Genomic DNA, 27,561 nt, shown 5'->3' on the forward strand with positions numbered 1-27,561 from the left:
AATTTTGCTTCTGCCTACTTCTTTCAGTATTCCTTGCAAATACCCAAATCTTAACTGTACCATACTTTTTTCTGAATCCTAAATATTATAGGATGCTTCTGGACCTTTGTACATACATAATCTTGGATCTACAAGATGAGTTCCATCATCCCTCCTCACTATCTCCTACTCATCCTTTAAGACTCAGCTATGAAGACATCCCTGAAGTTCCACATTCCTTTCCCAGGCACAGAAAATTGATCTCTCCCCTTGTTTGTGTGTGTTCTAGCAGTTTATTCAAACTTCCACCATAGCGTTCCTCAAATTGACTTGCAGGGATTACTTCATGTACCTGTCTTTTTCATTGAAGTCTAAGCTGTTTGAGAACAAGGACCGTATCTTATTCATCTTTATACCTACAGGATCTAGTACAGTGCTTGGGCACTGTGCTCTGAAAAAAAAAATTAATTTAAGAAAACACAGGAATGATGAAATGTCTCAAGAAAAAAGGATTATATTACTTTCCTTAAATAAAAGAGAAAAATAGCTTTCAGTTATCCACTAACAAAGTCAAACTTGATAAACTAGAAAAACACTGGAACAGATTATTAGAAATGGATAGGTCAATATCCAAAATCAGAAAAAATTAAGGGGCCATGGCCCATTGCCCAACTGTCCTGCACAAATAGAAAAACATAGCATGGATTTATATAGAAGCTAGTCCTGGATCTAGAGCCGTGCCATGAGCTCTTTAAAAAAATGTAACAAAATAGGAAGCTTTCCATTAAATATATCCAAAAATGAAGTTAGATGTTGCAGTGCTGTTTGGTTAGACACACTGAAAATTGAAATGACTTGAAGCAACTGGCAGAGTGGGTGGCTATTACTCCGGTGAAATTTAGTATTGAAACACAGAAGATAATTCATTAATGTGAAACAACTCAGGAAGGTGGACAATATAATGTAAGGCCATAGTTAAAGGGGTTATGAGTACCATAGCATAGAAACAGACTGCTGGACTGTGCACAGACTGACTTGATGTGGAGCATCGAGATATATATACGAAATAAACAGCTTCTTCAACTTATGGCTACTGCCTACAGCTGATGGGCAGGCTTTAAATGCAGAAAGAACTGTTTGGTGGTACATTTGTCTTTGTAGTGACAGGCACAGGCGTAAATGGTGATTGCTGTCAGTAGTGTCATCTTTATATGTCAAAGACGGAGATACAAAAACAGCAAGATTAAGAGAGCAAATGCCTGTTCAGTGAGCATGTTCAGGCACAGGTGAGAGCACTTTACAAACTATGTTTCTTCAGCAGCAAAATATTTTTTCATATGAAATTTTATGTTTAATCCCAAAACATGAAATAAGCAAAATCAGCTCTGCTCTGGTTAATGTAAGGGGGGGAAAGTGAGTAGAAAGTGGACATTCGGGGGTCCATAAACCTAATGTAGTTAGCCACCCCTTTAATCCTGTATTTGTGAGGCAATTTCAAAGACCTCTTGAGACAGGTGTTATGGGAATGGTTTCTGTATGGGGGACAAGTTACAATCAGTGACTTTGAGTTATTTTTGACTCTGAGGTCTATAATATCATAATCCTCTCTCTGATCAGACCAATACAAAAATCAGAATTGTATTCCACACATAGAAGAGCTCTGGAGAGCCCATAACTTGAGGGCTCAAGTAATAATCTCTTTTTTATTAAGGCATATTTGGCAATTAAAATGTATATACATTTAAGGTTGGCAATTTGTTATTTGAAATACATACACATTGTGACATAATCACCAAAATTAAGTTAATTAACATACCCATTGCCTCAGGCAGTTGCCACTTTCTTGTGGGATGATACCACCTAGGATTTACTCACAGTATATTTCAACTATACAAGAAAGTATTGTTAATTATAGTCACAGTGTTATGAAATTACTCAGAACTCATTCATCTTGCATAAACTGAAACTTTGTGTTTCTTGACCAGCATCTCCACATTTCTCCTGTCCTTAAGCCCTGGTAACCACCTCTCTACTTGTTTTTGTGATGCCACATATAAGTGAGACCAAGTGGAATTTGTCTTTCTGTGCCTGCCTTATTTCACTCAGTATAATGTCCTCTTGGTTCATATGTGATGTTGCAAATGGCAGGATTTTCTTCTTTTTAAAGGTCGAATAGTATTCAAGTTTATACACACACACACACATATCTCAATCTCACATTTGAGAAATAATCATGAGGGCAATTGGATTTACTTAAGAGCAGAGTCCAGGTGCCAAAAGAGGCCCTTTCCTTCCTTCCTAGCTTAACATGCAAATTTGTATTGAGTACTCACTCTATTCTATACTCTGGGAACCAAAATGAATGAGACAGGACAATAACGTCTTCTTCTCAAGGATCTCACAGAATGGCTGTCTTTCCCTCTGGAGATGGTGCACATTCTCCCTTGAATATGCAGTCCTTGCTTTGTCCCAGAAGCTCTCACTTTCAAGATGACCAGCTTTTTCCTTTGCAATCTTAAGATGACCCTCATTCTCCCTTGAATGTATATTTCTTACTTTATCCCCCCCAAAATGTCTCTTCCCTGAGATAGCCTATAGCTCCCTTGAATGTGTGTCTGCTTTCCTAAATACATCTGTCTTTAAAAAAGAAAGAAAAAAGAAGAAATCTCATGGTGTAAAGGGGAAATGTGGGGCAGATGATATATAAGTTTAAACAATACATAGGTTTTTGTTTGTTTAAACAAGAAAACAGCATATTGTGACAAGCAATATTACAAAAATAACATATAGTAATGTGATGCAGAGTAATAGGGGTAGGCAGGGGCTTAGATATGTTGGCCGGGGAAAGCTACGAGGAGCTGGTGTTCAAAAAGAGACCTATAAAGTGAGAAAAATCCTCTGCTGAGATGAAGAAGTCTCCCAGTTAAAGGGACTAGCACTGCAAAGGCTCTGAGTTAGGAAAGAACTTTCCTAGTTTGAGAAGCTAAAAGAAAGCTAGTGAGGACAGAACACTGGAAATGAAGGCAAGTAGTATGTTACAAGAAGTCTCATGGGCCAAATTTCCAGAGCTTGGAGACTATCACAAGGAGTTTGGATGTTAGTGAGATAGGAAGCCACTGAGAGTTTTGATCAGAGGAGGGATAGGGTTTGGGGTAAGCTACCTTTTATTATACAAAGGGATACCACATAAGTGATCATTAGCACAAGGCAGAATGGGCTTAAGGATATCAGGAGGAATTTGGTAAGATAGAAGGGATTTGGGAGACAGAAGAATTGTAACAAGAAAGGTTGAAAAGTTTTATTGAATAATATAAAGCTAAATAAGTAGCCAGAAAGGATTCTTTAGCTCTCTGGAAGCTGTCAGCTTTGACAATTTACCCTTGGTGTCACAGTCACTGTGAGAGCTAAAGCTCATATTTAAGTCTCCTGACTCTCAATGTTCTTTTCACTGAATTAATTGCTTCTAATTGCTCACAGAAAAGCAGCAAAAAAAAAATGGCAAAAAGCAGAAAAAGATCATTTCTTTTCTTAAGAGCTTTCCAAAATTCAATTTTTCTCTGTAAGACTGTAGCAGAGTACTTATGAGTTAGTTTACTATGGTAAGCTACTTTAACCAATTTCCTTTTGCTAACCAAACTTCATATTCCAACCTTATAGTCTGACCACACATTTTCTCTGCGTCCAGAGTTAGGATGGACAAGGGCCACTGGAAAAAATACAACTATGGACCTATACTATCAACTATTTATGGTTCCCCTCACAGGTGGGCCTTCAAGGATACTCAGGAATTCCTTGACTTCTAATTGTCCCTTTCTTATTTCTTACACTGGATATCACAAACTTACTAAGACCCCAAACCCCCTCATCAAAAGCTCTCACATTTAGAATAAAACCCAAAGTCTGACCATGGTCTACAAGGCCTTGCATTACGTGTTCCCAGGCACCCACCCCCCAGTTCTGGGCATTGAATTCTGAGGTGCTTTACCAAAGAGCTATATCACCAGTCCTTCTATTTTTTATTTTGAGGCAGGGTCTCACTAAATTGCTGAGGTGGCCTCAAATTGTGATTCTCCTGCCTCAGCTTCCTGAGTCACTGGGATTCCAGGTTTATGCCACCAGCCTGGCCCCCCAGCAACTTCTCCATCCTCTTGTACCACTGTCCACATTACTCACTCTGATACAGTTGCAGTGGCCTTTTTGTTGTTCCACAGAAATGTTCAAATGAATAATGACATGCATCTGCAGTTGTATAATGGCTTTTGAGGAACTGTCAAACTGTTTTCCAAAGTGGCTGCACCATTTTAGAGTCCCACCAGCAATGCATGAAGGTTCCAATTTCTCCATGTTCTCACCTACATTTGTTATTGCATGTCCTTTTGAATCTAGCCATCCTAGTGGATGTGAAGTGGGCTCTCACTGTGGTTTTAATTTGTATTTCTGTAATGACTAATGATGTTGAGAATCTTTTCAAGTACTTACTGGCATTTATGTATTTTCTTGGGATAAACATCTATTCAAACCCTTGCCCATATTTTAATTGAGTTTTTTTTGTCTTTTTATCATTGAGTTTTAAGAACTCTTTACATATCCTGGATATATGTGTCTTATCATATATAGGATTTGCACATGTTTTCTCTCATTTTATTGGTTGTCACTTCACTTTCATTTTTTATGGTTCTGGGGATTGAATCCAAGGCTTTGGACATGTTAGGCAAATGGTCTACCTCTGAGCTATACCCCCAGCCTTTTACTTTCTTGGTGGTATTCTTTGAAGTTCAAAAACATTTAATTTTGATGAAATCTAATTTCTTTCTTTTGTGCTTTTGGTGATGGATCTCAGAAGGCTTTGCCTAATCCAAGGTATGTTTTCTTCTAAGAGTTTAAAAGTTTTAGGTCTATGACCCATTTGTAGTTCATTATTATGCATGGTATGAGACAGGGGTGTAACTTTATTCTTTTGTGTGTAGATCCAGTTGGCCTAGTACTATTTGTTGAAAAGAATATTCTTCCCCTGTTGAATTGTCTTAGTACTTTTGTTAAAAATCAATTGACCATAACTGTGAGGGTTTATTTCTGCACTCTTAATTCTGTTACATGGTCTGTATGTCTAGCTTCATGCTAGTACCACACCATTTCTGAGTACTTCAAATTTGTTCTTTTAAAAGATTTTTTGGTTGTTCTGGGTCTCCTGCATTTCCAAATGAATTTCAGCTTCAGCCTTTCAATTTGTACAACAAGCCAACTGGAATTTTGACAGGGATTGTATTAAATGTGTAGATCAAATTTGGGAATATTACTAGTTTACCAGTGTTCTTTTCTGATACATGAACATTAGATTTCACCATATCTTGTTTATATGATTCGAAGTTGTAAAGAACTGTATAACTGTATAACCGACAATTTTAAAATGTGAGATCAAATGAATTTTTATTTATTTTTTTAAAAAATATTTATTTATTTATTTTTGGTACTACGGATTGAACCCAGGGGTGCTTAGCCACTGAGCCACATCCCCAGCCCCCTTTTTTTTTTAAAAAAAATTTATTTGTGTTTTTTAGTTATACATGACACTACAATGCATTTTGACAAATCATACATACATGGAATATAACTTCCCATTTTTGTGGTTGTACATGATGTGGAGTTACACTGGTGGTGTATTTATATAAGACACAGGACTAAGTTATGTCTGATTCATTCTACTGTCTTTCCCATTCCCATCCCTCCTCCCTTCCCTTCATTTCCCCTTTATCTAATCCAATGAACTTCTATCCCTGCCCCCATTCGGCCTTTGATTTTCTGGGATTGTCCATTTAATGACAAATGGCTTAATTTCTTCTTCTTTATTCCAGACCTTTTATAATTTTTTAAAATTTTGAGACGTGGTCTCACTGAGTTGTTTGGGACCTTCCTAAATTGCCAAGGCTGGCTTTAAATTTGCCATTCTCCTGCCTCAGCCTCCTGAGCCACTGGGATTACAGGTATGTGCCACCACACCCAGCTCAAATACATTTTTAAAAGCTTTACCATAAAATTCACTCATAGTAAGTGTACAATTAATGATTTTAATAAATTTACAGAGTTGTAAAATCATCATGATAATCTAATTTAAGAACGGCTTCACTCTCCAATAAGATCCCTCATGCCTGTTTAAAATTAAACCCAGTTCTTATCCCCAGACCAAGTCAATCCCCAATATATTCTCTGTCTTTATTGATTTGTCTTTCTGAACATTTCATTTCAATGGAATTATATAATGTGGGCTTTTCTATCTGGCTTCTTTCACTTAGCATGGTTTTTTTTTTTTTAAACAGTTTTAGATTTACAGAAAAATAAGCAGATAGAACAGAATTTCCATATACCATCTCCTCACCTCACAGTTTCTCTATTATTAATACTTTGCACCAAGGTAGTATGTTTGTTACAATTTTGATGCATTATTTCTAGTTAAAGTTTATGGGTTACATTAGGGTTCTTTTTTGGGAGAGGAGGCAGGAATTGAACTCAGGGTTACTCGATCACTGAGCCACATCCCAAGCCCTATTTTGTATTTTATTTAGAGACAGGGTCTCACTGAGTTGTTTAACACCTCATGTATGTTGAGGCTGGCTTTAAACTTACTATCCTCCTGCCTCAGCCTCCCGAGCCTCTGGGATTGTAGACATGTGCCACCGCACCTGGCTAAAGTATTATATAGTTCTTCAATTTTTTGACAAATGTATGATGCCATATATTTATCATTACAGAATTATATAGAATAGTTTTACTGCCTATAAATCTCCTGTGCTTCACCTATTTATCCTCCTTCCCTTTTCCTCCCTGCCAAGTTCCTGGCAACATTTAATATTTTTTAAAAAATTTCCCACATTTTTATTGGTGCATTATAGTTGTACATAATGGTTTGTTGTCACATATTTGTACATATACACAATATAAGAATATAATTTGCTAAATATCATTCCCTAGTATTTCCCCTTTCCCTCCCCAGCTCCTTCTCACTGGTCCCTTTCCCATACCCTACTGATCTCCTTTTGATTTTCATGAATGGCCCCCATCTGTCTGTTCCTTTTTCCCTCTCTACCTTCCACATATGAGAGAAAACATATGACCCTTGACATTTTGAATTTGGCTTATTTCATTGAACATAATGTTCTCAAGTTCCATCCATTCTCTTGCAAATGACATAATTTCAATTTTCTTTATGGCTGCATAAAACTCCATTTTGTATATACACCACATTTTCTTTATCCATTCATCCATTGATGGACACTCAGGCTGGTTCCATAGTTTGGCTATTGTTAATTGAGCCACTAATCTTTTTTAAGTTTTTGTAGTTTTTTTTTTTTTTGCCTTTTTTAGAATATCAATTAGTTAGCTTCATATAGTATTTGGACTTTTCAGATTGGCTTCTTTCACATAGCAATATTTATTTATTTAAGTTTTCTTCATGTCTTTTCATGGCTCAATAAGCTCATTTTAAATTACTGAATAATATTCTGTTATTCCATTGTGGGGATTTAGGGCAGTTTGTTTATCTATTCATCTATTCATGGACATTTTGGTTGCTGCCAGATTTTGGTGACTGTGATTAAAGTTGCTATAAATATTTGTGTGTAGGTTTTTGTTTGGGCATACATTTTTAACTCAATTGGACAAACATTTAGGAGCACATTTGTTGAGTGTAAAGTTTTTGATAGTCTGTAACAGCATTTCATTCCTTTTTTTATGCCTGAACAATATTTGAATGTATGGATATACCACATCTTGTTCATCCATGTACTAGTCGGTAGATATTCATCTTATTCTACTTTTTGGCTATAAGGAATAGAGCTGCTATGAACACTTATTTGCAAGTCTTTGTGGAAAAGTATGTTTTTGTTTCTATTGGGTAGATACCTAGGAGTGGAATTGTTGGGATATATATGATAAATTTATGCTTAACTTTTAAGAAACTGTCAAATTGTTTTCCAAAGTAGCTCTACCATTCTTTATTCCCATCAGCAATGTTTAAGAGTTCTTGTTTCTCAACACCCTTGCTCTCACATTTATTATCTGTATTTTTATTATGGCCATTCCAGGGGATGTAGTGGTATCTCATGGTGGTTTTTAAATTTTTTAAAATTATTGATAGATCTTTATTTTTTTTAATTTATTTATATGTGGTGCTGAGAATCGAACCCAGTGCCTCACACATGCCAGAGGAGTGCACTACTGCTGAGCCACAGCCACAGCCCCACATGGTGGTTTTAATTGACATTTTCCTAAGATTAATAATACTGAGCATTTTCTTATGTGTTTATTAATAGTTCATATATTTTCTTTGAAGAAATATCAATTTGAATGTTTTGCCCATTTTTAAATTGGGTTGTCAGTTTTCTTATAACTGAGTTGTAATAGTTTTTGTATATTCTAGACATAAGACCTTAATCAGGTAAGTAATTTACAAATATTTTCTCAAAGTCTGTGGCTTATCTTTTCATTTTTATAATGATGTCATTTAAAATTCAAGTTTTTAATTTCAGTGAAGACCAATTTATTAAAATTTTGCTTATAGATCATACTTTTGATGTTACATCTAAAAATCTTTGACCAACCAAAGTCTCAAGGATTTTTTTCCTGTTTTCTTCTAAAAGTTTTATAGTTTTAGCTCTTACATTAGGTCTACTCCATTTTGAGCTATTTTTGTTGTTGTTGTTATGGTATTAGGTATAGGCCTAATTTCATCTTTGGTACTTAGATATCAATTGTCTTAGCATGACTCTTAAATCTTACCATTTGTTTTCATAGGCTTTAAGAGGAACTAGTTTTTCCAACTTTATTTTGAAACTTTCAAGTCTATAGAAAAGTTGAAGGAATAGTACACATACCTTTCACTTAGATTCATTATTACTAATTTCCCATGTTCTCCCTGACTTTTTGCTGAGTCATTTGAAAGTAAGCTGTAAACATGGTGTGCTTCATTTATTAATTCCTCATGAACCTCCTAGAAAAGACTTCTACATTATTACACCTAAGAAAATCAATATTGATTCAGCAATATCTAACAGTCTCTAGCCAAATTTTCCAACTTATTCTAAAACACCTTTTATAGCTGTTTATGATTTTACCCACATTCAGGATCCATTCAATTTTAACACAGTTCATTTGATGTTAGAGCTCACCATTTTCTAAAATTTAGAACAATTCCTCTACCTACTTTAGTTTTTTATGATAGGGATTTTTGGAAGAGTTATGCCAGTTGACTTATTGGCTGTCTCACACTCTAGATTTGTCTAATTGTTTCTTCATCTTTAGACTTAGGGTAAACATTTTTGGCAAGAATATTTCATAAATGATGTTCTGTACTTCTTATTACATCACATCAGGAGGCACCATGTCAGGTTGTCCTGCTATTGACAATGCTGAGTTTAATCACTTGTATAACCTACTGACTGCCAGATTTTTTCATTGTAAATGTGCATTTCCCCTTCTGTAATTAGTAAGGAATCTGTGGGGTGATAATTTGAGACTGTGTGAATATCCTGTTCCCAAGGAACTTTTTACTCATTGGTTTTAGCATCCATTTGATGATCTTTGCCAGAATCAATTATTATACCGGGGGACCCTACAAAATAGTGATTTTTCCATTCTATCTTCCTTCTATATGTATTAGCTAGTATTCAGCTCTAAAAAAAATCTTTCTCCCTTTTCTCTCTTTAGAATACTTCTATGAACTGAAATTTTAAAAAACCTGCTATAATAAATTTTCCATCCATATAATTCTTTTCAATTTATAAATACACACATATATATTTCTAAAACATATACACATATACTTCCTAGCTTGGTCTGCAGAAGTGGCCTAAAAGTAATGCATGCCAGTAGCAATGAGCATACCTAGTACCTAGATTATGGTAACAAAATACCTACCATTCTCTACTGAAAGGAATGAAGGCTTATGAGAGAAATGGTGGATTCCAGCACTGGAGTAGGAACTTCAGAGAACTGGGGTCACTATGTTCACCAGAAAGAAAATGGTCTAAGCCAGGTCAGTGGTACATACCTACAATCCCAGTGTCTCAGAAGGCTGAGGCAGGAGGATGGTGATTTTAAAGCCAGTCTCAGCAAAAGCAAGGTGCTAAGCAACTCAGTGAGACCCTGTCTCTAAATAAAATACAAAATAGGGCTGGGGATGTGGCTCAATGGTCCAGTGTTTCTGAGTTCAATCCCCTGTACCGAAGGAAGGAAGGAAGGAAGGAAGGAAGGAAGGAAGGAAGGGAGGGAGGGAGGGAGGGAGGGAGGGGAGTAACACCTATGGGTCATGTCATAAACACATAGGCGCTGGTTTGAGGGGGCTTTTGGCTAAATTTGGGATAATTTGAACATTAAGAAGCACTCTTAAAGTTATCCATATTTGGGATGGGGTTGTGGCTCAGTGGTACAGTGCTTGCCTACCATGCATGGGGCTCTGGGTTCAATCCTCAACATCATGTAAAAATGAATAAAGATATTGTGTCCATCTACAATTAAAAAAAGTTACCCATATTTTACTAGGTCTCATCTCTCTTGATCTTTCTTTCTCTTAGTCTCTTCCTTGCCTTTATTTCCTCATTGTTCATTTGCCCCTCTGTCCATTCTTTTTACATTATGGAAAATATACAAATAATCTTGCTCTTTTTTTTTGTACTGGGGATTGAACCCAGAGGTGTTTTACCACTGACCTCTATCCCCAACCCCTTTTTAAAAAACTGTTTTATTTTGAGATAGGGTCTCATTAAGTTGCTTAGGGCCTTGCTAATTTGATGGCCTTGAACTTTGATCCTCCTATCTCAGCCTCCCCAGTTGCTGGGATTACAAACATGTACCACCACTCCTGGAACTACTAGTAATCTTTTGATTGTCAAATCCAACAGACCCCTCCTCAATTCTGAATATACCAAACTTCACTGTCACTAACTAAATAACCACTTGCCCTACCATGCTAAGCTTTCTTTTCTAATCCAGTCATAGACAAACAATTCACATCCAGGTTCATAGCATGCTATGGTCTTCATAGGACAAGAAGAAAAAGAATCCAAAACCATGGGAGAGGAGGGCCCAAGTTAGAGAAGGGTTGGAGATATATATGTTACTAACCACATTTTATCCCAAAGTATTTTCAGGGCTTAATTAGTGATGGAGCCCAATAGGCACACATAAATGTGGGTTACTTTCTGTAATGTTTGGAACAAGTCATTGTACTTCTCTGAGCCTCAGGTTGCCCATATATACATAGGGAATTAATACCCACACGACGGGTTGTTTCAAGAATATTCATGTGTATGCATCCTGTGAACTCTGAAGATTACTCAAAAATAAAAAATGAAAAAGTTTATTTCCTGGGCTGGGGATGTGGCTCAGTGGTAAAGCACTTGCCTAGCAAGTGTGAGGCCCTGAGTTCTAATCTGCAGCACCATCCCCCCCCAAACACACAAAAAACAACAGTGGAAAAAATTTATTTCCTTATCTGTCTGGTATTTCTCTCCACCCCTACAATTAAATTCCCCTTGACTCTATATTACCCTCAAACAATTCCCCATTTCTTTCCTCCTTTTCATCAAGAAAAGTCTTGCTTTCTCCACTTCCTTATTCCTCATTTACTCTGCAACTCTATATTCCACTGAAACTCCTTTGACTAGGCTCATTAGTGACAGGTAATTTTGAATCTTCTTCTCACTTGATCAGCATTTGATACTTGTAAATACACCATTCTTTTTTGTTGTTGTTGTTTTAAATAGAGTTATTGCCAGTGGTGCATTAAAGTTGGCAACTGAGAGCTGATGATTAAATGTTGAAGAATTTTGTGAGCTCCTGGGAATATTTATACCACCCAAATTGGCAAATGCTATAAAGTAGGGATTTATGTTTTCAGAGAGCTGGTTCACCAGCATAAGTCTAGTCACTATTTCTATAATGTAACACATGCTCAGTAAAAAAATATTCAATAATTCAAACTTTAAAAAAATGCAATTATCTGAAATCTCACTACCCAGATAACAAAAAAAAAAACCCAACCAAACAAAAAATCCTGTTTGTTAAAAAGCAATGATTTATTTAATGGAGACAATGTTACCCTGCTATTTTATAACCTTTTCATAATATGTTAGGGGCAATTGTTCCCCATCCTGTAAGTGTAGAGCTATGCCATCTTTTTAAATGGCTGTATAGTACTCCATTGTGCCTGTCATAAATAATTCTCTTATTATTGAATATCTTAGGTTGTTTTTATTATCATGATGCTGAGACCAATGTTATTTATGTGTATTTTAAAAATAGATTTGTATGATTTTCTATCTAATTTGGGGTAAATTCCCAGAAGATTGTGGTCTCACAGAATATGCTTATTTTTAATTCTGATACATACTGCTAAACTGTCCTCTGGAAAGTCCAAAAAATTTACATTCACATCAGTAAGTACACAAGAGTGCCTATTTCCCCACAGCCTTGGCAGCATTGTGTCTATTTTTTAAAAATCTTTGCCAATCTCATACACAGACACTAGAAACACATGGTTTTATTTTCATGTTTTTGTCAGTAAAACTGAACATCTTTTAATATATTTATTGTCCATATTTATGTCTTTTGATAACTGCCTTTTCATGTCTTTTGATTATTTTCTAATGTAGAAGCTCTTTGACTCTCACCTTTGTTTGATTGTTTTTTGTACTGGGGATTGAACCCAGAGGTGCTTAACTACTGAGCCACATCCTCAGCCCTTTTTGTTTTTTATTTAGAGACAGGGTCTTATTAAGTTGCTTAGGGCCTTGCTAAGTTGCTGAGGCTGGCTTTAAACTTGCAATCCTCCTATCTCAGCCTCCCAAGCTGTTGGGATTCCAGGTGTGTGCCACTGTACCCATCTCACCCTTTTCTTTAAACAGTTTCTTTCCTTCGATTCCTGTACATGACATCTTTCTGGTTCCTCTCCTATAATATTGCCAGTTCCATCTCAGTTTCCTTCTCTCATTTCCATCTGTCTGTTTGCCCCTTAACTGTCAATACACTTTTCCTCAGTGACCTCATTCACTCTTATGATCTTGATTAAAATATATAACAACTCCAACAATCCCAATAGTGATAGTGATATTAATAATTAGCAAATATTTGTTGAGCATTTACTATGTGCCAGGTCCTATAATTACTCCTCATAATCCCATAATGAAGGTACTGCCACAAAACTCCATTTTATAGATGAGGAAATGGAGATTGGAAAGTTGAACTGAGTTCCAAGGCCACAGATTTAGTATATGAGAAGAGCTAGAACTCAAACTCAAGTGAGTCTGATGCAAAGTATACTATATCACATTCTGTGAGAGTATGCTATATACTGTCTATACCAGGCGTTGGCAAACTATGGTTTATAGGCCAAATCCAGCATGTTTATGTGTTTCTGTAAATAAAGTTTCATTGGAACACAGTCATACTCATTAATTTAAATATTGTCTATTGATGCTTTGATAATCCACAACTGAACAGATATGACACACCTTATGGCCTGCAGAATCTAAAATACTATCTGGACCATTATAGGAAGTTTGGCTACCTCTGATCTGTACACAGATAACTCTAGAATTCTATATTTTCGTTACTGACCTACCATCTAAGCTCTCCAACTATATGTTGAGTGCAAAACTCCAGACTATAAGTATTCAATCATTTTTGTGGTATTGGGATTGAAAACAGGGCCTCACATATGCTAGGCAAGTGTACTACCACTGAGCTACGCTACCAGCCTCAATACTTTTATCTTAAACACACACAAAACTGGACTCCATGGCATCAGCTCCTGCCATTCTCCACCTCATATCCTATTCCCTGGCCTAGGGATGTGACATGAAGGCTGTCATTCCTTACTTTTACACCAATGGCAGACATTACCAATCAATTTCATTATTCTTTCCCATTAAGCCCAGATGAAGCTTTTTAAACAGAGGCCTTATAAAGGCGTGGCCTGAGAAAGGCAGTGGGATGTACTGAGAAGGGTTTGAAATCAAGAACTATATAGGAAGTAGACTCTGCAGCATGTGGAGATAATGGAGACCTGTATGTCTAGCTTCTATCAGGGTAGATGGTGGCATCTGCAATTGGTAGTTACTATCAATCACATGGATTTAACACATGAGATGAAACCTATTTCCCATCCCTGTAGGTGAGTCACACCTGGCTTTTCACTGATCCTGGAACCTGATGAAGTCATTTCACAGTTCCACATCCCTGCATATGATTGTTCACCCTAGAATGCCACACTAACATTGCTCTGCCCAGCAATCCCTTTGTCCATGTCTGATGACAGTTAAAATGTCCCTACCATGAAGCCTTTCCCTACATCTCCATGTGGAGTAGTTATTTCCTATATGGTGCCCCTAACAGTTCTGAACTCTCTCATAGCACTAATGCATAATATAATATATTACATTTATCTTTTCATAGTTTGACTTATCTACCCCACTAGATGAAGGCTTCTTAAGAACAGATCAAATATCTTAATTCTCTTTGCATCCTAGGTGTCTATTAGTATTCAGGACATAACAGATGTCAGTCTGATAGTAACTGGAGGATAAAATCATCACAGGTATCACCATTGACCCAGACAAAAGCTTGATACATAGTTGTTGACTCTGACACCTTCTCTTTGCCTCACACTGCCAAATCTTCATCATGTGCTCCCTGGATTAATTCCATATCCTCTTTACCTTTACCTTTAGTCTTGGACCTTTCCATCAGTTCCCTAAATTAATTCCTTCCTTCAACAAATACCTACTAAGCATCGACTATATTCTCTGTTTTATGCACTAAGACAAAATCTTTGTCCTCACAGAGCTTACACTCTAGGAAAGGGAAACACAACTATCAGAGTGACTCATTTGTTGTATGGTGCTCTGAAACCATGCCACTCTTTAAAACCCTAACTAGCTCCCCATTATTTACAGTCCAAACTACCGAGATCTGGTACCTAAAGTCTTCCATGACCCAGCCCTTAGGTATTCTGGTTTCATCTCTGATCTTTTGGGCTCTAGCCATACCAAAATGCCTCCACCATGTCTTTTCTTACCTCCCTGACCTGACTACTGAGGTCTCCTTTCCCTGGAATGCCCTTCCCTTTCTATCTATCTCTCCTTTTTAACATGGTGAACTGCTCTATCTTCTTTAAGATTCCACGAGATTGCACTTCTTTTAGGAAGCCTTCCCTCTTCTCACCTGGATCAGGTGCTTCTTGTCCATTCTGCCATAACAATATACTGTGCACCCCTCACTACGTGTCCACATCATTTGTTCATTCTGTTTCTGTATTTGTTTTCCCTACTAGACTGTACTCTTAGAAGGTCGAAATGGTCCTATGCGTTTTTCTAACTCTGGGAGCCTCAGGTACTTGCTCCACTGTGTGGCACGTATGAGATTCAATACTACTGGTTGGATTAAGGAACACCTTAATTCTTATTCATACCCAGACCAGTCTGCTGTACTCTGCTTCCCATGTAGCTTCCAACCTCTCAGGTACCCAAGACACCAAGCAACAATGACCTCATCATCACTCCCTGAAACTTGCTCTTCATCCTTAATTCCTTCCATTACTTTTTAAGTCAGCAACCTTAGAGTCAATTTTGATTGTTTTCCTTCTTCTCCCTGATAACTCTACTTTGTAAATCCTCCCTCTGGCCCCTCCTTCCTATTTCCTCTGCTACTGTCCTCATTATCGCCCCCCTGGCTAACTGTACCAGTCTTCCTGCTTCTAGTCTCACCCCCTGGATTTCATCCTCCACACTGCTGCCAGAGTTATTTTTGTCAAAGAAAAATCTGATTGTGTCACTTCCCTGCTTAATGATCTTTTCTGGCTTCCCACTGCCTTCAGGATAAATTCCAAACACTTTAGTACAGTACACAAGGTCCTTGAGGATCTAGACCTCCTCTGAGTTTCCAACCCCCTCTCCTGCCCCTGATTCATACAAATTTTCTACCTTATCCATACTGAACTCTTGACAGCTCTTGACACAAGTCTTGTTCTCTGTGTCTCCCTACTTTTGCATGCCCACTTCTCTTTTCCTTGTCTTTCCCTCTGCATCTGCCTAAGGTTTCCTTGCCCCTTAAGACTCAGCTCAAGCACCATGACAGCTTCAATACTTCCAAACTCTGCTCTAAACTGAGCACTGCAGCTCAGGTTTTAGTGATGTGCTTCCCTAGTACCATGTATAGATGACAACCATGAATCACATTCTGCTAGAATGCTGGTTTACTTGTCAGTCTCTTTCAGTTGACCATGAGCTTCTTGAAGTCAAGGACAGTATCAGTGTGGCCTATCTCTGCATCTCCAGTGCCTTGCATCAGTGCCTGGAAGACAGTAAAAACTCACCTGAAATAAATGTTTAAGTAAGTGAATGACTGCTTGACTTTGAAACATTGATCTCTTTGCCTGGCATACATACATGGCCTGGTAAAATCCAAGGTCACTATTATATTGTCAGTGGTTAGCAGAGCACCTGGTACATAGTAGGTACTCAATAAATACTGAATGAATGAATGAATGGATGAGACCAAGCTGAAGTGCTCCCTTCTTGACCTCTTAGTTCTACGTGTAGCTGCTTGGCTTCACTTCTTGACTCCAACAGTACTTTATTTCTTACTTTCCTAGAACACTTGCTATACTACACTATCTACACAGTTGTTTCTTTGCTATTCTGAGACTTTCTTAAGGGTAGAATTTTGTCTGCTCATCTCTATTTCAAGTCCCTAGCACAGTGCTTGTGCATTGGGACACTGCTTCTCCATCCACACCACACCATTCTTAGCCAGCCTGGGCACATTTAGTTGCTCACTATTTTTCCTCAGTGCATGAGGTCACTTTAGTCAAGTACCTATCTTTAATAACGTCTGGTAGAATTACAAGATCTATTGGCTGATTTTGTACCTGACTATCTAGATGCCAAAGTCCCTTTCGTTCTCCAACTTGATAATTATTTATTGAATGAAGTTAACTTAAATTCTACTATGTGACAGGGTGTGGACCACATCATTTATTAAATATTTACTTGCTATCTATTATATAGGACAAGCAAGGCCACATGCAAGGCATTCTGAGAGAGAAAACAACATAGACCCCATCTTCTAGGAGTTTATGTGTGGCATATAGTTTATAGTGTTTATATGTGAGCCCTGAACATAAGAAGTATAGTACATAAGTTGCCTAGCACAGTGCCTGTTAGGCAGCAAGAACCTGTGGAAAGTTGAGTACTGATTCCCAAAATTGTCCACGCACGTGTGTGTGTGTGTGTGTGTGTGTGTGTGTGTGTGTGTGTAATGCTAGGGATGAAACCCATTCTAGGCAAGTGCTTTACTACTGAGCTATATCCCCAGTCCAATTTTCCCCAGATAGAAATTTGGGGACAAAGGGAGAGATATTGAGCCTTAAAGGAAGCACTTACGAACCACTGATATGCAGAAAAGCCCATGAATCACTAAAAGGAAGAAAACTCCCAAGAATCATTGAAATGCAGAAAGCACCCTTGAACCTTTCCCCACTATACACCCAGCCCTGCCTTTGGCCTGAGACCTTGACCCATGCCTCTGACCTTGATCCATGCCTTTGTCCTTGACCCATGCCTCTGTCCTTGACCCATGCTTCTGTCTGAAAAAACAAAAAGTAAGTGGAGGGGCAATGCTCAAGCACAGAGCAAATTGGCATAAAATTGTGTAACTCTGCCTTGACTTCACCTCTAGTCTAGTCCCTAGCAATCGTCCCTCTATAAATATTAACACTCCAGACCAATGGGTTGCTGCTTCTTCCTCTGAAGATGGCCTACATTCTCCCTTGAATGTGCTTCTGGTTTCCTAAATAGACCTCTATTTATGTCTCTGAATGGTGTGTACTAAAATTCATCTCCATTACAGTTGCTAAGAACCCCACTGTCCTGAGTTGAAGCCCCCCATCTCTCCAAGAACTCCTTGGACCCTTCTTTGGAGACATTCTTTCTCCCATGACATCTCTTGGTGGACCCTATGGAGATCTTGAGTGGCATCAACTTTGGTAAGTGTACTTGAATGTTTTTGCTTTCAGCCTTAGCTATAACTTATTCTGTTAGCTCCTATTCATATAATCTCTCCCTCCACTTCCTTCACTTTCAAAGACCAAAGAACATAACCTCCATCTGCCTTACTTTTCTGTGGGTCCCTGATTTGGGTGGCTGGGAAAATCTCTGAGCAGTGTAGCTTTTAGTGGCAATAAGGTCACAGCTGATTCTGTCCTGGGAATTTGGTAAATTTTTTTTTGTTGTTGTTGTTAAGAGTCTTCAAAGTCTAAAACCATGAGGGGGCTCTATGGCCTTCTTTGAAATCCTTTCCTTCTCCTCTTTTTACATACTTCAGGATTATTTATAGGTTTCTAGTTGTCTGCATGATAACTATCCATCTAAGGCCTGCTATTTCAACTGATCTAAAATGTAAACCCTGTGAGCCACAGCATAGACTCCTTGAGACAGAAGGAAAAAGGTGTCACTTTTAAAATTTAAACCATAATAGGACTTAATGGGTGATACTTCTCCCCTCTCCTCTCTTTTTCTCCCCTTCTCTCTTTTCCTTGGTACAAAAGCACCAAAGAGGAAATGCCCTTGGGCCATCAGAGGACATAGGGAACTTACATCACTAATCTGGAAAATGCAAATGAAGGATTGATCTTCATATATTTGGGGAAGTCCTTCATTTTGCCAAGTGAGAGGTTCACCTCAGACACCTCATTGGTGGGACCAGGCCTGGATATGAAAATCAAGAAAGCTACCTCCATTAATCACCACATTTGGAACTGATACACTTAGTGGTCAATCTCTCAACTCTCTAAAGTTCTCATATAAATAAAGTTCTGAGGATGAACTCTTGTCCTATCTTCCCTCATACCCTCCTCTAAACTATCTCTTTGCAATTTTTTTTCATGCTCCAGCTAAACTATTCTGTCCTATACACTCCCAGCTAGGAAACATTCTGAAACTTTTGCTTTAACTAAGATCTGGCTGATTCTTATATTTATGTTCATTTTCTCAGTACTCAATATTTTTGGAAGCAAGTTATTTCAATCTTGACCCTTGGCTTTAATAGATCTAAACCTGAAGAACAATGTCTTCCTTTCTGTCTGACCTTTTATTCAAGATAAATACCGCTCTTACAGGTACTATCTAATTGAAAGAATGAGGGCTCCACCTTGGTGGGTGGGTGGAACAATTGTTATACTTAAGATGTCTTTTGTTTTACATAAGACCTCTCCATAAAGAGACACAGTTGCCAAGAGGCATTCATCCTTCTTGGACATGTGACAAACTGTCAGCTATAAACAAATCTATTTCTATTGAAACTTACCTGACTTTGTACTATCCCCAAATGCCTCAAAACTCTTTACAAGGTTTTCATATCCTTGCTATTTAAAATGACCAAAAATTGTAAGTTCTCAAGTGCATCTAGATTACTTGAGAGTTAGGAATATTCTTTTGAGGTTACTTTCTTTCTTTTTTTTAAAGGACTTTTCTTGAAGTCTGGGAGGGCCTATCAAGCACTCTGAGAAATGCTTAACAGGGATAAGGACACTCATACCACTGGTAGTTTGTAGACAATTTGGGACAGACTTATTAAAAGTCTGATTCTGAACACTCAGTGTACCCCCATGATATAGTATGGGACAGACTTTTTAAATTAATTAATTAATTTACAGAAATTAATTTCACACATCATGGAGTTGATGTGTTTTTATAATATAATTTTTAATTTATTCTTTTTAGTTACACATGACAGTAGACTGCATTTTGACATATTATACATACATGGAGTACAACTTCCCATTCTTCTGGTTGTACATGATGTGAAGCTACATTGGTCATAAATTCATATATGAATATAGGAAAGTTATGTCTGAATCATTCTACTATCTTTCCCATTCCCATTAAAATTGTATTAATCTCTGTAAAATGTTTAAAGTAAAAGGTTCACCGATTTTAGCCCTCCCTCACACCCCTGCTGCTTTGGTAGGAAAAAGATGGCTTCAAATGTTAACCATGCTCATCTGATATCTTGGTCTTTATGGGTAATCTAAAAATAGCTGTTAAGAATGGATAAATTAGCTGGACATTGTGGCACACATCTGTAATCCCAGCAACTTGCAACCTGGGAGGCAGGAGGATCACTAGTTCAAGGACAGCCTTGAAGGGTTGAGGATGTAGCTCAGTAGTAGAATGTTTAGCTTATATACATGAGGGCTTGGGTTTAATCCCCAGTACCGCCAGAAAAAAAAAAAAGCAAATTAGGTTTGATATAATTGGGATAAACATTTATAAATATATTAGAGAAGACATCTGATTCATTTTTAAGTTAAAATACTAAAACATCCATAAATTCAAGTACTCTTAGCTTCTTTTATTTATTTATTTTTGCTGTATTGGGGATTGAACCCATGGTTTCTTGCATGCTAGGCAAGCACTCTACCACTGAGTTATATCCTCAGCCCTAGCTTTTTATTTTTATTTTTTAATTTTTTTTGAGAGAGAGAGAGAGAGAGAGAGAGAGAGAGAGAGAGAGAATTTTTTAATATTTATTTTTCAGTTTTTGGTGGACACAACATCTTTATTTTTTATTTTTATGTGGTGCTGAGGATCGAACCCAGGGCCCCGTGCATGCCAGGCGAGCGGGTTACAGCTTGAGCCACATCCCCAGCCCAGCCCTAGCTTTTCAAATTCTATAAGGTAATATACATTTATACATGTATTTGGGTCTATTAATGAAAATATTTTCATATATTGTTGATATATGGAAAAATGGCTTAAGATTCTTTCTGGGTCTTCACAAGGTTTCTAAGAGTTAAAATTCTAATTAATGGATATAATTTTGTATGCAAAGATACAAAAAATTAAGTTGTGTTTTGATTTGGAAAATCTGTAAAAAGGAAAGCATTTTATGTTATTGGAAAAAAAAGTAATTGGCAAAAAATCAGAAATTTCATTAAGTACTGTTTTAAATTGTAAACTTAAGGAAGAAAAAATCAGCAAGAATGAGAAAGAGATATGTATTAGAAGTATATTTTTGGAGACATATTTTTGGAGAGTTTTCTGAATAAAAAAGGATTTTATATGGTAAAGTAAGATTTTTGTCCTAAGTCCAAGATGGGAAAAAGAGAAAGAGGACAAATCTAACAATGTAAACATCTATAAACTGTAGTGTCTAAGTAAACTGCAGAAGGTTTATGGAAGATAAATCTTAGGAATTTTATATGTGTTGAATATGATTGAGTTATTTAAGGGTTTTCTAAGGTCGACATTTAACATATTGATATAAAACCAGAATCTGATTTTCCATGTTTTAAGCAACAAGGTTTTCTTAAAACATTAATCTGCTGTTAATAACATTTACAAAGAACTGGATTAAAGAACAAAGATTCTATTTTGTCAAGATAATCTTTTGTGTTTACTTAATAAACTGAGTTTGAGCAGAGGCAAGATTTATTCAAGTGTCTATTTGCTTTATAGCCTTTTAAGTGACTACTTGATAACTCTCATTAAATGACACAACTATTATTTTGGGTTACTATAGTATATTTAACAACTAAACATCTGAGAATACACCCTATGCTTCTGGGGGCTAAATATATTATGCATCTGAGCTTTGTCTAAATATTATACAAAAGTGTGTTAAAATTAATACAAGATCACCAATAATTGCTCTCTTTTATACATTAACTGAACCTTAAAACATAAAATGGGGGGCTGGGGTTGTGGCTCAGTGGTAGAGCACTTGCCTGGCATGTGTGAGGCACTGGGTTCGATTCTCAGCACCACAAATAAATAAATATCATTGACAACTAAAAAAATATTTAAAAAACCCAAAATGGTTGATGAAACTGTGAAACTTCCTGTCTTTTTATTTAGTACCATTCAGATAAAAAGAAAATTTCCTTACCATTTAAAACCTCACATTTGTTTGCTTTGGCTAAATAAATGTTTAACTATTATATAAATGAGATGCACTGTATACACAAAGAACTGGCTTAAAGAACTGTGATTTTGTGTTTTATCAAGATAATTTTTTGTTTCTATTATGTCTTTATTACTTAGGAAACTAATACTTAAAAGATTTTGGGTTTGTTAGTAACTATCTGTTTTAAAGTCTTTTAAATACCAGCTTCATAACTCTGGTTAAATAACTGTTATTTTAGGTTATCATAGTGTATTTGATATCCTAAATATGTGACTAGAGATATTTATACCTCTGAGGGATAAAAAGTTTATCTAAGCCTTGTCTAAAATTTATATAAAAGTTTATAAAATCAAAGCTATGTAGGTTTAACATAGGCAAGGTAACCAATGAATGCTGTCATCTATATAATATACATTGTATCTGGACCTGAAATATATAAAACAGTCAATGAAATTTTTGTCATTTTCCAATATTTGAATTTGACCTATATCCATTTGCTTTGATTAAATAGACATTTATTATTATATATAATACACTTGTATATTAGGTAATACTTACAAGAACTCTAAATCTATCCTTTGATTTTTGTTAATGAAGTTAACCTGCATAGGTCTGTAATACAATCTTACCAAGTCATGGATTCTGAATTTTTCTTTAAAAGAAAAAGGTAAGCTAATATATTAAGGACTTCTATGTAACAGTAATGATAATTAATACTGACTTCTGTGTGTTAAGTATATTTGTGCCTTCTAAAATGTAAAAGCTTATGGGTTAGGGATTAGCTCAGTGGTAGAGTACTTGTCTAGCATGTGTAAGGTCTTAGGTTCAATTTCTGGTATGGCAAATAAATTATTATTAATAATAGCTTTTTTCAGGTTAATATTTGTGTTCCTAATTGTATTATTACCATCATAATCTTTATGCAAAAATAAATATGTTCAAGCACTTGACTTTCCAAACCATGTTGCTCTGATGATTAAAAGATTGGGCATTAATAGCTAATAATACTAATAATAACCTGAAAATAAGACAAATTTAAATGTGAATTTATTTATATCATCTAATATTTTCAAAATTATTTTATAAACCAGATTTGTTTTGTTCCTAATCATTTTGTTTTTCTTGTAAAACTCTGTAACTGTTGCCTGTTAATATTTTATTTATTTATTTGGTACTGGGGAATTAAACCCAGGGGCTCCCTACCACCAAGCTATATCCCAAGTCCTTTTCATTTTTCATTTTGAGACAGGGTCTCACTAAGTTGCTGAGGATCTTGCTGAGTTGCCCAGGCTGGCCTAGAACTTGCCATCCCCTGTCTCAGCCTCTGAAATCACTGATATTACAGGTATGTCCACCAAGCCTATCTGCCTGTTAACATTTTAAAGAAGTTTAGGTTTTAGTAGAACAACCTAAATGGTATTTTTGAGGAAATAGTCATTACCTACAAGACAGGTTATACTACTGAGCTATTCACTAAAAAGGACTGGTAGAACTGATCTTTGAGGTGTTCAACAACTGAGACTGAGATCCTTCTTCAGAGACCCCTCTTCTCCCATGACACCTAGAATATATAAATATTACACTATGGTAAAAGGAATTTTGCATATGTGATTAAGTTAAGGGTCTTGAGATGAGAACATTATTCTGCATTATCTGGGTGGGCCTTAAATGTAATCACAAGTGTCCTAGTGAGGGAAGCAGAGGGTGATTTGACATGGAAGAGAAGGAGGCCATGTGATGGAAACAACAAGAGAGAGAAAAAACAAACTATGTTGCCAGCTTTGAAGAAGGAGATAGGGGCCATTAGCAAGGAACCAGACTTTCCCTTAAACTCCACAGAAAGAATGGGGTCCTGCATACACACTGATTTTAGTTCCATAAGACTTCAGACTACTGGCCTGCAGAACTGGAAGAGAGTATATCTCTATAGTTTTTTTTTTTTTTTTAATTCTTGTTGTTGTTGATGGAACTTTATTTTATTTATTTATTTTATGTGGTGCTGAGAATCGAACCCAGTGCCTCACACATGCCAGGCAAGTGCTCTACCACTGAGCCACAACACTAGCCCCTATCCCTAAAGTTTAAAGCCACTAAATTTGTTATAGCAGCAATAGGAAACTAATATATCATTCAATAAATATTTTTTAAAAAGTATATTTTTAAAAAGTTCCATAACAGAGGTAAAGATATAGGGATTTCCTATTAAGTGAAAAAGAATCTAAAAGCCTTGAAAAACATGGCATTGTTCTATTCCTTAAAAATTCTTCAAGGAGCCATGTCTCATTTTTCTCTTGACTAAGCTACCTTAGGGATCAGCAGTACCATTTACTGCTTGTCCACCATAATGCTGAGTGCTTTTAGCCTCCTATTGCTACTTTAGAAATCTACTTGGGGGGTATGTTGGGAGCTGCCAGTTGCTTGAAATGCCATGCCATGCAGCTCTAACACCTGAGATGTAGGAAGAAAGATATAGCTTCCTTGTCACTAAATTCTGATAGCAGTTAGAATCTGCTTTAAATTCTTGAGTGCTCCACTATATGCTATTTTTTTTTTAGTTATAGCACACATATTGGTCTTATCTAGGCAGGGACCACTATCTATTTGGATCTTCCATAGTACCAGACATTCCCAGAGGGGTTCAGGAAATAATCAAGCACCTGGGTAGGGGGTGTAGAAGAGTGTTTTGTAGGGGGTGTAGAAGAGTGTTTTGTAGGGGGTGTAGAAGAGTGTTTTCTTGTGCTTTCTATTCCACATCAAAACCAGGTAGCTGGCCTTATCAATCAATCAATCATTGATTGGTATCATACCATGGGCCAGGCTTATACTTAGAATAATCAGTGAATATAGAAGCATAAAAATGCATGGTTTCTGCTGTTAGTGGCCAAAGAATGATAAACTAACATACAACATGATATGCTAGAGGCCAAAACAAACACTATCAAAACAGAGGCAAGAGCAATTAATTCTGCCTATGGGGGTCAGGAAGAACACCGTGAAGGTGACAATTAAGTTGTACCTTGAAGGAGAAACAGTTTTCCAGGAGAAGAGGTGTGTGAGACATTCTAGAAATACATGGGAAGGCTCAGTAGAGTTGTGAAAAGAAGAATCAGCTAGAGCAGGGAATGACTGGTGATGAGGCCAGACAGGGGGTTTAAAGCCTATTTTTTAAGGTCATGCTCAGGAGTTTCCTAGACAAGTGTTTTGTATGTGAAGGGTAACCGATGCATCTGATTTCTACTTCATGTGAAATGAACCCCTGAATAGAAAATCTACACTGCAAAGATGTTATAATTATGAAATTACTATACAAAGTCTATACTATTTAAAGAAGTAAAACAATTATCAGAATCAGTGTTCTCAAAAGTGTGAAATTTGGAGAGATCCCTGAGCCAACTCCTCTGTCTTCCTATCCTTTTCTTCCACTGAATAGAAAAAATAGAATGTTGATGTTTCACACATACAAAAATTCTTTTCTGGTCACTAAAATGCATGACAAGTCCACTATAAAACCTGATAGCTTTGATTCTTTTTAAAATAGAAAAAAAAATAGCTTTACTGTTTATCCATCACTACAGTCAATTTTAGAACACGTTTATCATCCCAAAGAGAAACTCTACTCAACAGTAGTCACTGCTTCCAATTCTCCCCATGCCTTCCACCGTTGGGCTCTAGTAGTCACTAATCTACATTTTGTCTCTATAGATGTATTTCTTCTGAGCATTTCATACAAATAGAATATATGATGTTTGGTCTTTTGTGACTAGCTTCTTCAATTTAGCATAATGTTTTGGAGGCTCATCCATGGTGTAGCATGCATCAGTACTTCATTGCTGTTTTGTTTTTAAACAATAGCCCATTTAATGAATATACCACACTTTGCTTATCCACTCATCAGTTCATGGATATATGAGTTGTTTCCACCTTTTGGCTGCAGTGAATAATGTTGTAGTAAATACTGGCATGCAAACTTTTATGTGGACACATATTTTTAGTTCTCTTGGAAACACACACACACACACACACACACACACACACACACATACACACACACACCCTAGGAATACAAGTTGTTCTGAGTTGTATGGTAAGCCTATGTTTAACTTTTGCATTACTACCAAATTATTTCTAGACCATTTTAGAGTCCTACTAGCAATATGTGAGAGTCCCTATTTGTCCATATCCTTTTTTTTCCTGGTTCTGGGGAATGAACACAGGGCCTTAGTGCATGATAAGCAAGTACTCTACCTACTGAACCACAATCCCAGCCTTGTTAATATCCTCTTGAATACTCACTAGTGCCCATCTTTTTTTATTCTAGTGGGTGTGAAGTGGTACCTCCTGTGGTTTTGATTTGCATTTCCCTAATGACTAATAATGCCAGACATCTTCTATGTCCTCACTAGCCATCTGTAAATCTTCCTTTAAGAAATGTCTATGCAAATCCTTTGCATTTTTTAATTTGGGTTATTGTTCTTTTTGTTGTTAGGTTGTAAGAGTTTTATATATTATAGATACAATATCTTTATTAGATATAGGAGCTCTTTGCCTTTTTTCAGCCACTGGGGTGCATGCACTTGATTCAGTTCCTCACATACTCACAAGACTTTCAGGATCAAGCCATTCCTGGCCAAGAAACAAAAGCAAAATTGTCCCATTACCCAGCTGACTCACGTGAAATCTGGTAATAAAATAAGGTACAACTTCAAGAGGAGACATTATAGGAGAATCAAGCTGAGTCTATAAGGAATTACATGAAATGGCACATATATTTGTGCTGTATTGAGGTTGTGATCATGTCGTCATATCAAGCTGAAAATGTCACCACTATCTGGACAGTTGAGAATATTTAACTGGGAATGTGAACTTTCTATAGTTACAAGGATAGCATTTGCAAATATTTTCTCCTCCCCCCCCACCCTGTGGGTTTTCTTTCTATGTGCCTGAATCACAATCACCTTTTGTAGCACAAAAGGTGTTTTTTTTTTCTTTCTTTCTGTTTTTGGTAGTGGTGATTAAACTCAGGGGTGCTTGACTCCTGAGATACACTCCAAGTCCATTTTACTATTTTTTCTTTTTGAGATGGTGTCTTGCTAAATTGCCCAGGTTGGCCTCCTGCCTAAGACTCCTGAGTTGCTGGGATTACAGGTATGCACCATCACATTCAGTTTTTGGCACAAAAGTTTTTAATTTTGATAGAATCCAATTTATTTTTTCTTTTGTTACTTATGCTTTTGGAGTTATGTATAAGAAACCAGTGTTCAATCCAAGGTCATAAAGATTTACTTCTACGTTATCCTCAAAGCATCTTACAGCTTTTACTCTTACATTTAGGTTTTTGAGTTAATTTTTGTGTATGATGTGAATTAAGGGTCCAAACTTCATTCTTTTGTATGTGGATATCCAGTTATTCTAACACCATTTATTGAAAAGACTATTCGTTCCTCGTTCAGTGGTCTTGGTACCTTGACAAAAATCAATTGACCATGTTAATAATAAATGTTATAGGTTTATTTCTTTTTTCTTCCTCTGTTACCAGGGGTAGAACTCAGAGCCTCAGGCATGCAAAGCTATGCTCATCTCTTGAGTTACATCCCCAGTCCTTGTATAGGCTTATTTGTCAACTCTCAA

General features: G+C 36.7%; 2 protein-coding genes across 4 annotated transcripts in view; one reads left to right on the forward strand and one right to left on the reverse strand.

Annotated features, from left to right (window-relative positions):
* Hdac8 (histone deacetylase 8) overlaps positions 1 to 27,561 on the reverse strand; it is a 229,219-nt gene that overhangs the window by 167,194 nt on the left and 34,464 nt on the right. The gene's annotated exons all lie outside the window — the stretch shown is intronic.
* Positions 1,159 to 26,676, forward strand: LOC113200555 (large ribosomal subunit protein eL39-like). The gene is made up of 2 exons (XM_026414035.1): positions 1,159 to 1,265; positions 26,517 to 26,676. The coding sequence occupies exons 1-2, from the start codon at positions 1,159 to 1,161 to the stop codon at positions 26,674 to 26,676; spliced, it is 267 nt and encodes an 88-aa protein (XP_026269820.1).

This window comes from Urocitellus parryii, chromosome X, assembly GCF_045843805.1.
Source record: "Urocitellus parryii isolate mUroPar1 chromosome X, mUroPar1.hap1, whole genome shotgun sequence".
Lineage (NCBI taxonomy): Eukaryota > Metazoa > Chordata > Mammalia > Rodentia > Sciuridae > Urocitellus > Urocitellus parryii.